The following is a 16585-nucleotide window of genomic DNA, read 5'->3' on the forward strand; positions in this document are numbered from 1 at the left end:
TAATATATTTTGTTACGAGGGTAAACTGGTTGCGAATACAGTTTAAAAGTACCCATAGACGTAGAGATGATGACGAACATCTGTGAGGAAAGACGAGACGCCACGTGCGTACAACGGCGCAGTAGTGCATTTTCACGGCGCTATACCTAACATACGCCATTATGAGTCATATCATTATATTAATATATACTCCCACACTGAGATAACATCAGCTGTTAAAAATATTTCCACACGTATTATGCGCGATTACCCGTGCAATGAATAATATTATAGTACGCATTTTATGCCTATAAAATAGGTTTTTAATTTAATTGATATAACATAATATATATTATTATTATAGTTAAGTACGCTGCGGTGGTACTGACCTGTGCGGGAACGGTAATTACCCATCGAGGGTGCCGGCCGATCCCGGTGGCGGCCAGACACGTGGCGAAAGGAAACATTTGCCCGGCTGCAGTGGCGGCGGCTTCGGCGATAAGGCCGACTGATACGGTCGGCGTGTGAACGCGGTGTGTGTTGGTTTGTGATAGTGTGCGTCGCGTTTATACGTTTGTTTGCGTACAAGACGTGATCGTATACTTGCCCGCGCGTGTGTAGATTTAAAACGCACCCCGACGGGGGTTTCTCGATGTCGGGAGGGCCGAGCGGCGGTAACCGATCGCATGCGCTTCTAAATAGGTCACCGAACACGACTTTGCCCCGTGCATGCCGTCGCCCAACACCACTGGTGTAGTACTTGTACTTGTACTAAACCTAACTCACTACGAACAAAGCGTACCTACCCGCGTACATTATAAATTATTATGGGTGGGTGAGTGGTACTCGAAATATATACGAACAGTTTTCTCGTCTACGGCGTTTCATGTGTGTAAGTATAGCGGGTGTACGGTTGCAGTCGACTGAAAATCGTAACAATAATAATTAATATTATATAATATAACATTAACAAAACACGCTCGTCGGGGAGGAGACAGCGCATACATGAATAATGCTATCAGTAGACATAACATAAACATTACCTACCTATAATATCATATCGCAGACCTATTATAATCTGTGAAGTTATAACAACGAAATCAAATGTCGATTGCTGTAATATTATTACAACGATATCGGTGTGCGTACCATGTATGTAATATACACTATAGTGTAGGTGCACACACGCACGGCGCGGGTGACCCAGTTCATCGCCACCGCCGCCGTCGGGTCGCGGACCCCTTACAGCCCCCGTCCGCGTGCTTTACGCGGAGTGAGGTTAATGCACTGTTGACGTACCGCCGTCGCTGCCGCCGCCGCCGCATGCAGCCACTCCGCCAACGCATTATCGATTCCACCGGAGCACAACCCCTCCGCGCAGACACCCCCGTCCAAGCACGGGCACCCACCCACGCTCCTCTAGCCAACACGTCCGGGTCACGTATACACGGCACTCGCGATCGCGCCAGCGCTTTCCCGACCCTTCAAAACTCGACCACTCCACTAACCCCGCACCCTCCCTATCGCGGAACTCGACGTACACGCCGAACCTACACGCCAACGATTCTCTCCGTACACCACCTCAACGCCGCGCGACGACGAGAGAGCATACGGGAAATGGGCACGCGAGACGGTCTGACGTAATTCACAGTGAGACAACAACCGTCGCCGCGATCGTTTGTAGGGTGTTTGCGATGATCGGAAGAGCGCACCGTCGCCGTCCCGCGTAGTGTGTATCTGGGTGGGTGGGGGTCGGGGGCTGTCACGTGTTCTACGCGAAACCGGACACGTGAATATGTGCTGCAGGACGACCGCGCGCGCGCACTCTCACGCCGGCCGGTGATGTGCACGCGCGGAGTCGGTCGGTGTCGCGGCGGGGTTCGCGGGTAACGCGTGTGCTTTTCGCGCGGCGGTTCGACGAGTGTGTAGAATGTATAGGTATTCAGCCCCGACCATGATATTGAGGAATATTCTCTAGGCGGCTAGGGTAGGCCGTCTCGACTAGGACAGTACTATAAATAGTGCAATAATATAATATAACGTATTATAATATAATTGACAGTTAATACGGAATTATTAATCTTTATGTATCAATGTAATTAGATATCAAATTTAAACGATAAGTTTTACGACAACGCGAGCGCGTACCGGACGAACCGTCGATACACGCACACACACACACACGCACGCACGCGACTGCAGTAAACACTCAAAATATCATCGGTGAAGGCATACACTGCACACTTATCGTTATATCACTAGGACCGACGAGTATAATATGCCTTACCACCTTATTAAAAATGTATGCAGTTATGCCCTACGAAGTACCAAAATATGCTCTAAAAAAACAATAGAAAATTCTGGTATTTTATTTTAAATTAAATGATTATTTATACTTGATATAATATACTGCAAGTGATTTAAAAGATTGATAAAAAAAAGGATGTTATAATGTGGTATTTCAGTATTTGAATTTCTCTTCATCTGAAAACCAGACAAAAATGTTGACTGTTGATTTACAATATCGATTAAAACATTAATTCAACTATTTGCAGAACAATATAAATGTCTTCAAATGTTGAGTTATATCTCCATACATAAATATTTTTGTTTTATATTATTGTAGTTATTATTACCTAATTGTAATATTGTCACACTACATTATACATTATACTACATTATACATATTATACATTTTATAAAAGTAAACTAAACTAATGATTAAACTATTTATTAATATTACTTGTCTTATAAGGAGAGGATTCGACTAAAGAAAGGGGATAAAAATTACTGTAGACACTATTACTACTAGACACCCCTGCAATTTAGGTCTATTTATATAATATTATAAACTTACCTATTTAAAAGGTCCTATGCGTAATTCACAGTTAATGCCACCGCCCTAAACATATGTGCAGGCTCCACAATACAATAGTATACTAGCTGTATTTCCTCGATTTCACCCGGAGAAAATTGACAATAAATTATAAAAATTATTACGTCTTAACTCTTAATACGCTATGTTCGCGGATAATAAGTGAGTATCGGTGTTGTAGGATATCGGATACACTGTACGACGTAGGTACAAGATACAACGCTTGGTGTATTTTGGTTTTAGTCATATATAGATAATAAAAACATGAATGGGATACCATATAGAATGAGGCCACTTTATTTTTCTTAGATCATATACTATAGTATATCATATATCATACAGTATATGATCTAAGATATTTTTGCAGCGGTCGTGAAATGCAGATAATAAATTAAGGACGTTTGTTTACATTTTTGTATAATATAAGATATTGATAGTTGATACTCGGTATATAGGTATATAGGTATATATGTATTATTATTACTCTGTGGTATAGGTATATACACTTATTTGGCCACAATTGGAATAATTAATCACCGCTGATAAGACGTTATGTCCTATTCATGATTTTATTATTTATGGTTTTAGTGTAATATCTTTATGAGCAAATATTTTTAGCCGCTTAGGCATGCCTATGCTTAAGCCTGCTCATTAAATTTAGAAAAAACACTTGAAAATGTTCTTGTTTTTTTTTTGTTAATGTACATTTAAATTGGGCTTGTCCCGTATTTTATTCAATAAATAAATAAATAAATAAATAAATAAAGATGAGATAGGTGGTTCCAGAGCCAACCTATGACAAAAATACCCATTTACACTTGTGATTAATAATCGAACAGAATGACATTTTTCAAAAGGACTTTCTTGTTCGTGGCAACTAAATTAAATAATAATAAGTAACTGTTCTAATTTCCATGACAACCAATGGCTACCCGAAATAAATAAAAAATCAATTTTCTTATTTTTAAGGACGATTAATCATGCGATAAAATAAACCCAACACACTCACCCCAAGTCCCAACAAATCTATTAATATGGCTTTTATTGAAATCGGTCTAGTAGTTTCAAAAATTCAATTTTACAACTTTATATAGATTCTAGGTGCGTTCAGTTTGAAATTTCAGGCGCACCCCCCCCCCCCCCCTCACTCCACTACCATATGATTTTCTTTTAATTATTCGAAATAAGTGCACTTACAAATGTCTTTCCAAATGTTACCAAAGGTTTTTAATATTTATGCTTGATATATACACTTGGTTATGCTGACTTCGCATAGGTACCTATGTGTTTTATGTACCTTTATGCCGTATTAATCGAGATTACTGGATAGTCTGCTTTCATCGGTTCAACGAATAATACAAGATTTTTTGAAATGCATATTATACATAATATATAGTTGACGTACTCACATAGTTTCTTCAAACACGTACACAACGAGCACACTCGACCGGATGTGGAGGTCAAAATATAATATATATAACGTCTAATGTTGCTCAATGATTATGCGCCAGCCTCCGGTCATGGGTTCAAATCTTGTACTTCTTCGCAAGCGTATTTATTTACTTATTTTATTTTCTGAATAGATTTCGCCAACCGGCAGAATCTAATACACCATATGTGTACATAGCGATCATGGCCAGCTTTATTCGTATAACGCATAAATAGTACATGCCGGATATGTGATATAGGGTATAACGAGCAGTCATGTATGAAGGGAGTTGCATATACGCACTTAAAACTTAAGACTCGTCAAAACACGTATACCTATATATAATATGAAACACCATGTAACACTAATTAGGTAATATTAAACTAACTAACACTTTTATAGTCATATTAGAGACACAGCTTTGATAAATATGACTTCAGACATTCCGGGGTTAGGTTTTTTGAATCTAAATTAAAATCAATTGACACATCATAAAATGAATCACGCGGACCACTCGTTGTATTTAATGGTACCTATATGCCCTTAAACGTTAAACGAATAAAAATTAAACGTCGTTTACAAACTTCAGCTATATTTTATAGACATCCAACATTTATATATTGCAAATGAACCGCACAAAACTTGGTCTCATTGTTTAAGAGCAGACATAAAATATGTTGTTTTTCGACACAATAAAAGACAGTCTAATACGTCTGTAGTATATTAGACCAAATACGTCATAATATTATAGATTTTAGAAATTAAGAAACACTAACCAATAACCAATAACCATGGAACTATAAATATTATAGAATAGTAGAAAATATGATTGTTATAGACATTTTTCCAATAAAATTTTTGAATGAATATTTAAATATTTAATGTATCCAAATAGGCCACTCTGGCATCGCAATTTTTCAATCAATAAAAATTGTGCACGTATGTAACAGTATACCTAGGTACCCATACATTTGTAGTATACCGACATCAATTCATGACACATTATACAGTTATATTATATTATTTTATATTTTTAATAGTAATAAACTACAATGCAAGTACAAGTGTGTGATTATTTTAATTGAATAATTACTTAGATATTTTAAGATAAAAATAGAACCCATAATAGTTAAACACTGAGAAAAATATTTGACACTTCCCATAATGAAAAAACAATTGTATTTTAAAAAGTGTATCTCCAATAAAATACGTAAAATGTTGTGTCTTACGTGTTTAATTACAATCGAAGAATTATTAAGCATAAGTAATATAATGTTATATTATGTCAATACAATTTAAAAACTTGGGACTTCTAAATTAATATTTTTATTATTTATTGCAAAATACCACTTTAACCGCATATTTAGTAAAATAGTATAAATTAATAAAAAAAAAAATGAGCAAAGTTATAGTTGAATTTGGCAATCGTTTATTGAGTTTTGGCTCGCTGTCAATTTCTAATTGGTATGGTCATTAATATTGAAAAATTTAGTTTTTATAGTATTTTGATGAATATCAATAAATACTAAATTATATAGGTACCTAGTGCATATTTAGAATTTTATATTTTATCTGGAATCTACATTAATATTGAACTATAAAATATAAAAAATTATAATATTAAACATATAAAGATAACAGTTATATATAATATAGTAAATAATGTAATAATTATTCTATTTGTCTATAAATTTAAATAATTTTACTCAATTGAAATATGAATTTACCATAGCGCTAATAAAATATTTTTTTACACTATTAAAAATAAGGCAAATTTACAAAATCTCCATATTTTATATTACATTTTTTGTCAGCTTGGACTTCAATTTCTAGGATTCCGAGTTTGCGTGAAAGCAACATATGATATTACAGCAATGTTACAGGTTTCTATTAATTAATCTAAAAATTACAAACCATGTATGGAATATGGATAGTATATGAGTATGATTGTTAGTAACTTTTTAAATATTAATAAAATAAATTTAGTTCGCATTTTTATTAACCAGGTAATTATTTGGAGAGAATCACATTAAACCCATATAACTTTATACCTATAATAAAATAAAAATAGTATTTAATTTAAGTTAGTTACCTACGTATCAGTTTTAAATGTAGTTGATATTTTATGTTATACATTTAATTAAATTTCAAAATGAATGAATTGTTGTCATTAATCAATTGTAAGTAAAATATCCGAAATAGAATAAGCTAATTAATTTAATACGAATCAAGCATTATCGGAGTATAATATCAAACTACTGAGTGTGTATATAACCTGGCTACCAATAAAGCTAAAACAGAAAATTAGAAAAAATAAAGTAGCACACTATATTATATATTTTTAATAAGTTGAAACTACCCTAGGTACTATTATCGGGGCAGAGAATTTAATGCATTAAACAACTTTTAAAAAATGCATTAAAAAATGTCAAAAAAATGCAATATTATATGCCAAAAAAAATATAGTATAAAATTCACTTAAAATGGTTTTTAATTTAATTTTTATATTTATATTGATATTATAGGATATTATAGTATTATACATTAGTACATGACATTTTACATGCATAAAATGTGTTAATTTAATAAAAAATAAAAATAATAAAAATATTGATTGAATTTGAATTTTATATAATGATATTCACTTCAGACAATTTTTTTTTATGCATTCATTTTGTTAAAATAATAAAACAACTTTAATATATTTAATTCGGGTACTTTTTTCATCTTTAATTTTAACTATTGGATTGATTGGACAAAAAAAAAAAAACAAAAAATGTTTTTCAGACATGTCAACTGACGGAACTTGATTAAAAATACCGAAAAATGAACTAAAAAAGAAAAATATGACCTAAAATTGCAAAAAAACTACCAAGAAATTTAAAGAACGTCCAAAAATGTTAAAAAAAAATACATAATAAAAGTTTCATAAATGGATTTGCAGTTACATAATTAAAATTATGTACTAACAAAGTATGTTTCACAATCAACGAAAAAAAAATGCCCTTTTCTACATTCACAGCCCTAATTATTATATATATACTCGTCAAACAATACATATAAGGATGATAACTTTATCTTTAATAGGCATTTTAGATTCTGAGCGGAGCGATGAATGTATTGATTTTACAATGATGTGTGTTTTTTTTATTTATTTAATTGTATATCACTGTTTGTGGCAATAAAACTGCTTCAATTTTCTTTAACAGTATCTGATTTGATGGGAAAATGAATCTAGTTGGAACATTTGAGAGATCAAAATTTAAAATTCCAAAAAGTTTTCAAAAGTACAAGGAAAACAAAATAAAAATTAAGGGAAAACGGGAATTTTCACGCAACATTTTCAAATTTCGTTTTTGGTGTAACCCTAAAACAAATAACCGTAAATACATGCGTATCATACATAGTATAATTTTCACTAAATGTTCATATTAGCATTTTCTATATACAAACATTTTGACTTGTTTTGAATTGTTTACAGATATTTTCAATTTCCAATTTTAGATTCTAAGCGGAGCGAAATTATATATTGATTTTACAACGATGAGTGTTTATTTTTTCAGTCAGCAACATTTTGGTTAGTAAAAATGCTCCGATTTTCGAGAACAGCATTTTTTCTGGTTCAAATTTTCAAGTAGTTTTTGAAAGTGTCAAGAAAAAAAAATAATTTTTAAGCAAAACCAATTTTAAAAAAAATCGATTTTATTGTTTTGGTGTAACTCAAAAAGTACAATGCATAAACCCTTGAAATGTTGACTCTTTTTGAGCTAGTTATACAAAAAATTTTGAATTTTGTAAATATTTGGAAAATTATTTTCGATAATGCTTGTCCACTTAGTAAAAATGCTTGAAATTTAATGATAGATTCCTAATAAATTTAATAAATAGAAGTTCAAAAATATTATAGATTAGTTGTAACTCAAAAACAAATAATTCTACATACTTGAAATTTTCACCAAATGTTAAAATGACAATTTTCCATACAAGGTAAAATTTCAAATCTTTTTGAGCTATTTATAGCCATGACACATTTTTTAAATTTTTCAAATAATTTTCAGTTAGAAATGTATAAAAGATTTTACTTTTATAGGTAAGATAAAAAATTTTAATAGAAGATATTATGTAAGTTTTTCTACCTATAACCTAAAAAAAGTATACTTAACTAACTACTATAACGGAACATTAATTTATTATGAGCGTTTGAACTTATAATTTTTACGATATTTGATATTCAGTAGTAAATGATCGATTTCCAATTAATCGATTTATTAGATTTTTTTGTATTTATAAAACGAATAACCATAGACTCTTGAAATGTTCCCCAAATTTGTGTGTCATAATTTTCCATACTTGGTATAATTTTCAAACAATTTTGATTCTTTATGAGTCATTTATAACTATGTGAACAATTTTCAAATGTAAATTATTTTTCAGTTAGAAATTCATAAAAGTTTTTCTTTTCATAGCTAACATAAGATATTTTAATAGAAGGTTCCCAACAAGTTTTACTACCTCTATCAAAAAGAAAAAGTTCACCGGAAAGTTACGCTATTTATAGGAATGAGATATTTTCGATTTTATTATTTTTTTTTAACTATCAAATTAGATTATTTATATAAGTATGACACAACGCCTCCACTCAGAATCGTTTTTCGTATACAATGATTTATCATTGAATTCAAATATAACAAATCCATTACAACGACATGCTTGACAACTAATATACAGCAGAGCAGTGCCCAATTAAACACCTTTCATTTAACTTTTAATTTGAATACAATTTTTATACCATTTTTAATAAATTTATTTTATAAAATAAAGTCATTATTAGGCATAAAAAAATGATCAAAGAGAAAATTAATTAACAGTCATTAACTCTTAACTAATGATTGTATTATATAAAAGTTCGCAAATATATTTTTCTTCATTATATACATAGAGACACAAGAAATGTTAATACTTATTAATACTAAGAAAACGAGGTATTTAGGTAAGTAGGTATACAATAACGAACTGAAACATAAAAACTATAAATCAAAATATTTGAGTATAAGAAGGCTGTAGATTATAAAGGATAAATCATATTTAATTACATTGGCGATTAATATAATTGTCATATCACCTAAATACATCTAATTACTTATAGTTAATGATTATTTATGATATTAAATTTGATATTTGAACCACTTTTTGTGCACAATATTACTTATGTGGCTATACGTTATTCTATATGGCGATGACAACAATTTTTATAAATTACAAAGAAGAATGTAACCCTAAAGACTAAAATACAAATAAATTAAATTCCCCATTTTCAATTCACCTTTCCGATAAAAAAATATATATAATATATTATAATATTATATAGATATGTATAACAAGAAATGTTTGAATAGACCTCTTGAAATATCGAATTAACCTCAAGTGTTTTGAATGTTGTTTTTAATTAGGGTCGGCTTATTTGGGCCGCCGTTATTATCAATTCCAGTAAAAAGTAACCTATAATAAAATGTCCTACATCTTCTAAATTTTCGATCCCCCGTAATTGCCTCTTTAATTTAATTCACAAACAATGCTTTCTATAATTCTATTCCTGGCCACTTATTCTAAATTAATAAAATTTCCATTATTTTTATCAACTATGCTACTTTGTTTTAATTATATTAGGTATTAATGTATTATTATTAATGTTATTTCATTATGGTATTAATATTATACATAATTCATGTGCTGTTTTATATTTTTTTTAAATTAAAGCACTTAAAAAAAAATGTCCTATATAGTTCAATGTTTAATACTGGTGTAGACTCGCCAACATACACGAGTACATATTATGTCCGAATAGTAATTATCCATTACATTTTCTTCGAGGTTATGTACAGTTCTTATGTTTGGTATACAATGCACGCTGTTACTCCAAGGCTGTCGATTGTTTATCCAATATACGTTCATATTAATAAAATATGAAACTTTACCGAGTAATACAAAGACTATAATATATATACTACAATAAAAGATTTAGACACAGTGTATGCGGATAGGCAAACAAAACAGGGAGACTTCCAAGGCGGAAAGGAATAGTATATATACATAAGACTAGAAATCCGAAACCAGTTCACCTAAGTGAAAACAAGTTCCTATTTAATCATTTTTTAATAAAAAATCAGTAGTTGTGTACAAGTCAAAAACGGATTTATGAAAAACTATATGAAAACCATCACTATACAGGTATTGGCAACAATTTATTTACTATTCGGTATAGGTGTTTGTACTTTCAACTGCATAATATGATTGAACTTGTACAATATTTATAATATTAAGTCACTTCATGGTAGGTGGTATAGTTCTACACTGTGTTATTCTTTTGGATAAATATAAAATTAGATGAACAATATGAAAAACTATAACTATATGTACATAATATAAAATTATCAATTAGTATAATAATTATTGTTTGTGTATACCTATGTTCAATTAGACAATAGTACAAAAATGTATTTTAACACTACTATAACAATTGTGAGGGTAATAATGTCGTTAAATGATACAATTTATAACATTGGATTCCAGATTAAAAAAATATAATAATTTTTTTTTACATTTTTTCAATAAAACAGTATTAATTTTACAATTTGTGTTTCCGTACAATAGTCAAATAAGATAATATTAGTAGGATCTAAAAGGGGCTTCTAATATTGTTTAATAATTTAATATACCTATACACGATAAAAATATACAAATATATGTGTAGAGATATCGATCAGAAACCTCGTATAATAAAAATCTGAGGATGGCTTTACACGGCCCCTAATTTGTATCACATATGAGAAATTGGGCAAAGTAAATATAGTTGTTGAGAATTTTTCTTTTTGATTTCATATGAGCGTATCAAGTCAGTCTTTTATGAAGCGTAAATATAGCCGAGATATTTGAATTCTAAAGAGATTGACATTGGGATGCCTTAGAAATTAATATAAATGCAGGCTCGAATATTTTTAATATGAACGGTACGATTACAGTTTAAAGTTTGAACCACACTAACCAAACAAAAGTGTTAAACATAAGTCTTACTTCATACAAAAACGTGTAAAATCTCAAAATATCAATTTTCTGACATATGTATAAAGATTAACTTATATTCAAATCTATAAGAAATTAATTTCTGCACTCACATAATTACATTTAAATGTTCAAATATTCAAATTTAAAAATCCAAATGCTTGTAGAAAACCTACGATTTTTCTTCAAAAATTTAAAAACCAATTCGTTAAAATAAAACTTGGTGTTTAAACTTTAAATAATTAAAGATTTTACTTCTTCTTAAAAAGCACATAATATAACATCAGTATTAATTTTAAGACCTTCCATTAGAAAGTTTTAAATAGACAAATAATGTATGAGGAATATTTTTTAAACCTTTAAAAATGTATAAACAGAAAGTATATATAGGTTAGGAAACATGTAAGTTTATATCTAAAACCTCAAATCTCAAAAATAGGAACGGAATATTATACATAAAATACAATCAACACGGGAAGTACAAAAATTAATTTAATAAAATATATTAAAACGAAGTATAATAAAAAAAAAATTTTCAACATATCGATCAATAAAAAATAAAATACATAACAAAAATGTGTTTTTACGATATTCTAGAGTCAATCTGGATTAAAACGTATCCTAACCTAACCTGGAATAAAATGTAATGTAAAAATTATTTAAAAATATATTAATGACCCACAGTATAATACTGCACTATTGCAGTATATCTAGGTGTAATATTAGGTAGTTGATAGTTTAACTACTCACATAGGTACATCAACCACAGCATACAATCCTAAACAAATACGAAACAGTCTTTTGAATTTATAAATTTATAATCATGCGCATTCAAATTTGAAATGCACTCAAACGAAATAACTACCAATCTCATTTAAAGCAAAGTTTTATTTTACCCGTGCATTTTTCGTAGTTGAGGTGGAATATTTATGTCGTTATTATTTCCTTTACTGTGTTACTTAGCACTTCAACAGCCAATAATACAGTAAACAAAAATAAACTTTTACAGTTATATAAAAATAGTAATATGAAGTAAGTAAATAATTTTTAAGTAGGTGTTACGGTAATAACGATATATGATGAAAAAAACACGGTGAAACGTTATTACCAACTAAAAATTAAATAGGTACCTACATGACATGACATCTAATTGAATTAATTTAAGTACGTTGGACTGTTGAAAAATTGTTTTATTATTTATTAATATTTTATATAATAAAGACACTATTTTCTGAGTACAATTTTTGGGAATGTAGTTTGCCCAAAATATAATGAGAATTAAAAAGTGAAATATGTAATTAAAAAATATATAAATAAGTATAGTTGAAAGATTTTCACAATTAAATAGTAGAGAACGAACATGTATAATTACTATTATTTTTTTTTTCATTAAAAATAGTCCTCAAAATTGTATAATAACAGAAGATTAAAATGTTATATATCCCCTTCTCCTTAATCCTTAAATAAATGATGCCTTTCTGAAGGGTCAATTGTAGTTCAAAACCAGTGCAAAACACGTAAACACATCGCACTGATTAATTCGAATTTATGTAAAATCTGCATAATTATTATGATAATAGTAGTCGATTATGGCTGACATAATAGCCTCTCGTATGAGATTTAACACATTTAAATCGGATAAACAATATATTTTGGTCAATAAATACAATATTTACTAGACAACCTTATGAATTGTAATATAAAATGTACCTACTGTATGTATCATATTATATATACTATCTTCTACCATGTAATGCATAAATTTACCATGAATTTCAGTTAGCTATTGGTATAATTTTATAGCATCAAATACGATAATTAAAATGTTCGTATGTTTATTGGGACTTGCAAAGCAAATAGGCGAAACGCAGCAACAAATCCATACACAACTGAAAATAATACGAAATATATGTTTTCAGTTATACCGAAATATCGGTTTCTCTTTGCACCCAAACTCCTTTGTGCTAGTTTAACTAAACTTCAAATAAAGACTTCCCTTGGATATAATGCATGTATTTTAGTACTAACCTATTTTCGGGTTCACGTATAAATATATTACACATCAAAGTACTTTAATACTATTTAATAAAATATCGCGGAGTAAGTATTTATTAATTAAACACGTGCTTCAGAAACCTCGGTCATTAAAGCATATTCTTTGTTCTCAAACACATATTGTGTTATGATACCATGCACAAAATAATGATTATTTTAATTGTGATCGTATATTTAATCAAAAATAATATATTTCATACAAATCTCCAGCGATTTATAAATTGACTAACTAAGAATATAACTATTTTTTTTTAAACAAACTCATCAATATAATTGTAGTAAAAAAAATGATTCTATATTATAATCCATCCAGTATAAATGTATAACTTATAAGCAAGGTATACAATGTATACTATACATGATTGAAAAGCTGAGTTTAACAATTAAAGGCAACAATCGATGTAAGTATTGAATTCACATGGATTAAGATTAAAAATTGAAAACTTTAGAATTTAGATTAGAACACTGGATGGACTGTTGAGAATAATTTGTAACAGTTAGGTCATTACAATATTTGATACTTGGACTATGATTAAATATGTATACATACAATTAAGCTATTTATTGATTCTTTGAGGATATTTATAAGTCATCAAAACACATTGTTTCTTATAGAACTAGCAGTTTTTCAATAGTATACAGCAGTTAGATTTTCTCTAAATGTATATTGTATACATAGGGCGCTATCTGGTTCTTAATACATTATTTAAATTTTTTTCCATTAGTTTTCAATTTTGTATTAGGATAAGCTTTGAGATAAACAAAAAAATGTATTAAGGGTATGCAATATGACTTACGGATTAGGGTACTAGGTCGGTAATGATAAATAACTCTATTCTCATTATGACGCATCAAAAACATAAAAATAAATAAAATAGTGTACATAGGTACCGGTAGTACGCTTATAATAGTACTGCAATTTTTTTATAAACAGTATATATACTCAAATTGGGTTTCTTTATACACCTACCGTACGGCGTACAGCAAATTTATTTATTTTTCAACTGCGGTATATCATAATAGTAGTTCTCAATTAATTAATATAAAATTATTAGAAAAAATTAAGTGAAATGTTTAATTAATTACTATCAAATAAATTACTATTATTATAACACATACCTATCAAATATTATTTTTAAATTACCTATAGTACTTATTAGTTAAATTAATATAATTTTTATCTAGTTAATATATAGTAATTTAATATTTAAATTATATTTTGCATATAATGTATGATAGTATTATTATATATTATTATGTATATTAAAATCATTAAAAATATGATGAGCAAAACAATATTATTATCGTTTAAGTTATTATAAATTATAATCTATATTTCTTATTAAAATATTTTGGTTAATCAAACAGTACCAAATATGCCAATAAAAATCATAATCAATAACTACAAACAGCTTTTTGCAATCTGTTTTAACAGTATTATAAAATATATACAATTCAACTTAGTACATATCTATATTCACCGTTCTCAGTGACTCCACCCTCAACAACAGAAAAATACCAACGAGTCAATAAAACACAAGAGACGAGTACCAAACCATCACACATGACTTGCAAGTATACGCACATTCAGCAATAAAGTCTGATATCCTTGATATTTATTATGTATCACCATACATAATATATAGCCGACGATTAGCTACATGAACGACCATTTTACATAACGTTTCCAGTCATTGACAGCGTGCAACATTGACAACCCCATGCGTAAATAAGAAAAGAGCAAAACAAATTACAAACAGTGTATATACACAATTGTATATTGGATGTACCTATACACTATACATGTAATATGTATATTATATCTGTATGTTTGTGTGTGCGCATATATATATGATTGAAATATATCTATTATATAAGATATGAAGTTTAGGACTCGTTTGGTAAAACCCACTAATCTACAACTGGAAGACAAAAACTCAAGGACAGTAACTGCAGTACGTATAGGAGTACATTCTAAGTCGGCGGTTGATAGAAATCACAAAAGCTTAAATTGATGGCAACGGAAACAAGAACAGTTGGTGGCCATTATGAATGAGTGAAAATCTACGGAAAAAGAGTAGTTTATGTGGCTTTTCTGTGTAAAAAAACTGTGTGCTTCGTGGACGTCTTATATGCACGCAGATGTAGGAAAAGATGACGAAGGCTAAGGCGGCGTCAGCAGCCTTATTCATGATGATTTGTGCGCAGCCTTTATCGATCAGCCGGGACCTGACACCACCGCCGTCGCAAAAGACCCGACCTGCCCTCCGCACCACCCACGAACGCCTTTGATGGTCCGCAACTTGTATATGAGGATGAATGTCCTCGCCTCGCCTATATAAAACCCTGCACCACTAAGTCCTGTGTCGTTCTCTTCCTTCGCCACACTGCACATTCTCCCGGAATAATTTTTTTTCACATAATGGGTGTTAAGTACATAATTCACTTATTTTAGCCAACACTATATTTGTTATATACCTAAGTAATGTTGACATTTTAATGAGTAAATTATTGCATGCATACGTCACACACGCACTATACGCCAAAAGTAAGGTAAGACCGTATCCGAGGTTCATACATAGAAAACATTGAGTCCATCGATAGCAATCAGTTTTAATAAATCGTTGTTATATATAACACACTTAATATTATAGTGTATTAGTGTATAGTAATAAATTATCATATATTTCTTCCACGTGAAATTCAGCATGAGTACCAATAGCTACCACGATATATACAATATATATTGAACTAATACATGTGATACATAATATATTAAAATAATATTATATACTTATTAGAATTCTGCGAGTCAAAATTATTTTCTTGAACTTCCTAATTCAATAAAAATTTTAATTTAACATTACAATTATCATATATATTTTTGTTTACTTGATAAGTAATGTATTTGAACAATAAGATTAGTTTAACATAGTTTAATATATCCACTCTATATGTGTATAGACATATGAACGACCAGAGTCTATATTAACTTAATAAAACATATATTAACTAAATATAGTTAACAAAGTATCAAATTAAATAGAGTTATTAAAAATTGACATTTTGAACAGAGTATGAAAGTTTTTGGTTTGTTTTAGAGAAAATCTAGGCGATGTGCGCTTTTTTAAGAAAAATGCATTAAAGGGTACCTACTTAAATAGTACTTCAAAAGTTATAAGTGTCAA

The 16585-nt window shown here is 29.6% G+C and overlaps 2 protein-coding genes across 4 annotated transcripts in view; one reads left to right on the forward strand and one right to left on the reverse strand.

The window, feature by feature from the left end:
- LOC100160807 (high affinity cAMP-specific 3',5'-cyclic phosphodiesterase 7A) overlaps window positions 1-16585 on the reverse strand; it is a 136750-nt gene that overhangs the window by 109762 nt on the left and 10403 nt on the right. The window contains exon 1 of one of the 3 annotated variants that reach the window (XM_008191704.3): window positions 369-1684. The exons of the other annotated variants lie outside the window; for them this stretch is intronic. Coding sequence (XP_008189926.1) covers window positions 369-446 — 78 coding nt within the window. The 5' untranslated portion in view covers window positions 447-1684. Of the gene's footprint in view, window positions 1-368; window positions 1685-16585 lie in introns of those variants that run through there. 3 annotated transcript variants of the gene reach the window in all.
- Window positions 9993-16585, forward strand: part of LOC103311887 (probable inactive tRNA-specific adenosine deaminase-like protein 3) — a 37259-nt gene continuing 30666 nt past the window's right edge. The window contains exon 1 of the mRNA XM_029490429.1: window positions 9993-10511. The gene's annotated coding sequence lies outside the window, so the exon portion shown is untranslated. The remainder of the gene's footprint in view (window positions 10512-16585) is intronic.

This window comes from Acyrthosiphon pisum, chromosome A2, assembly GCF_005508785.2.
Source record: "Acyrthosiphon pisum isolate AL4f chromosome A2, pea_aphid_22Mar2018_4r6ur, whole genome shotgun sequence".
Classification (NCBI taxonomy): domain Eukaryota; kingdom Metazoa; phylum Arthropoda; class Insecta; order Hemiptera; family Aphididae; genus Acyrthosiphon; species Acyrthosiphon pisum.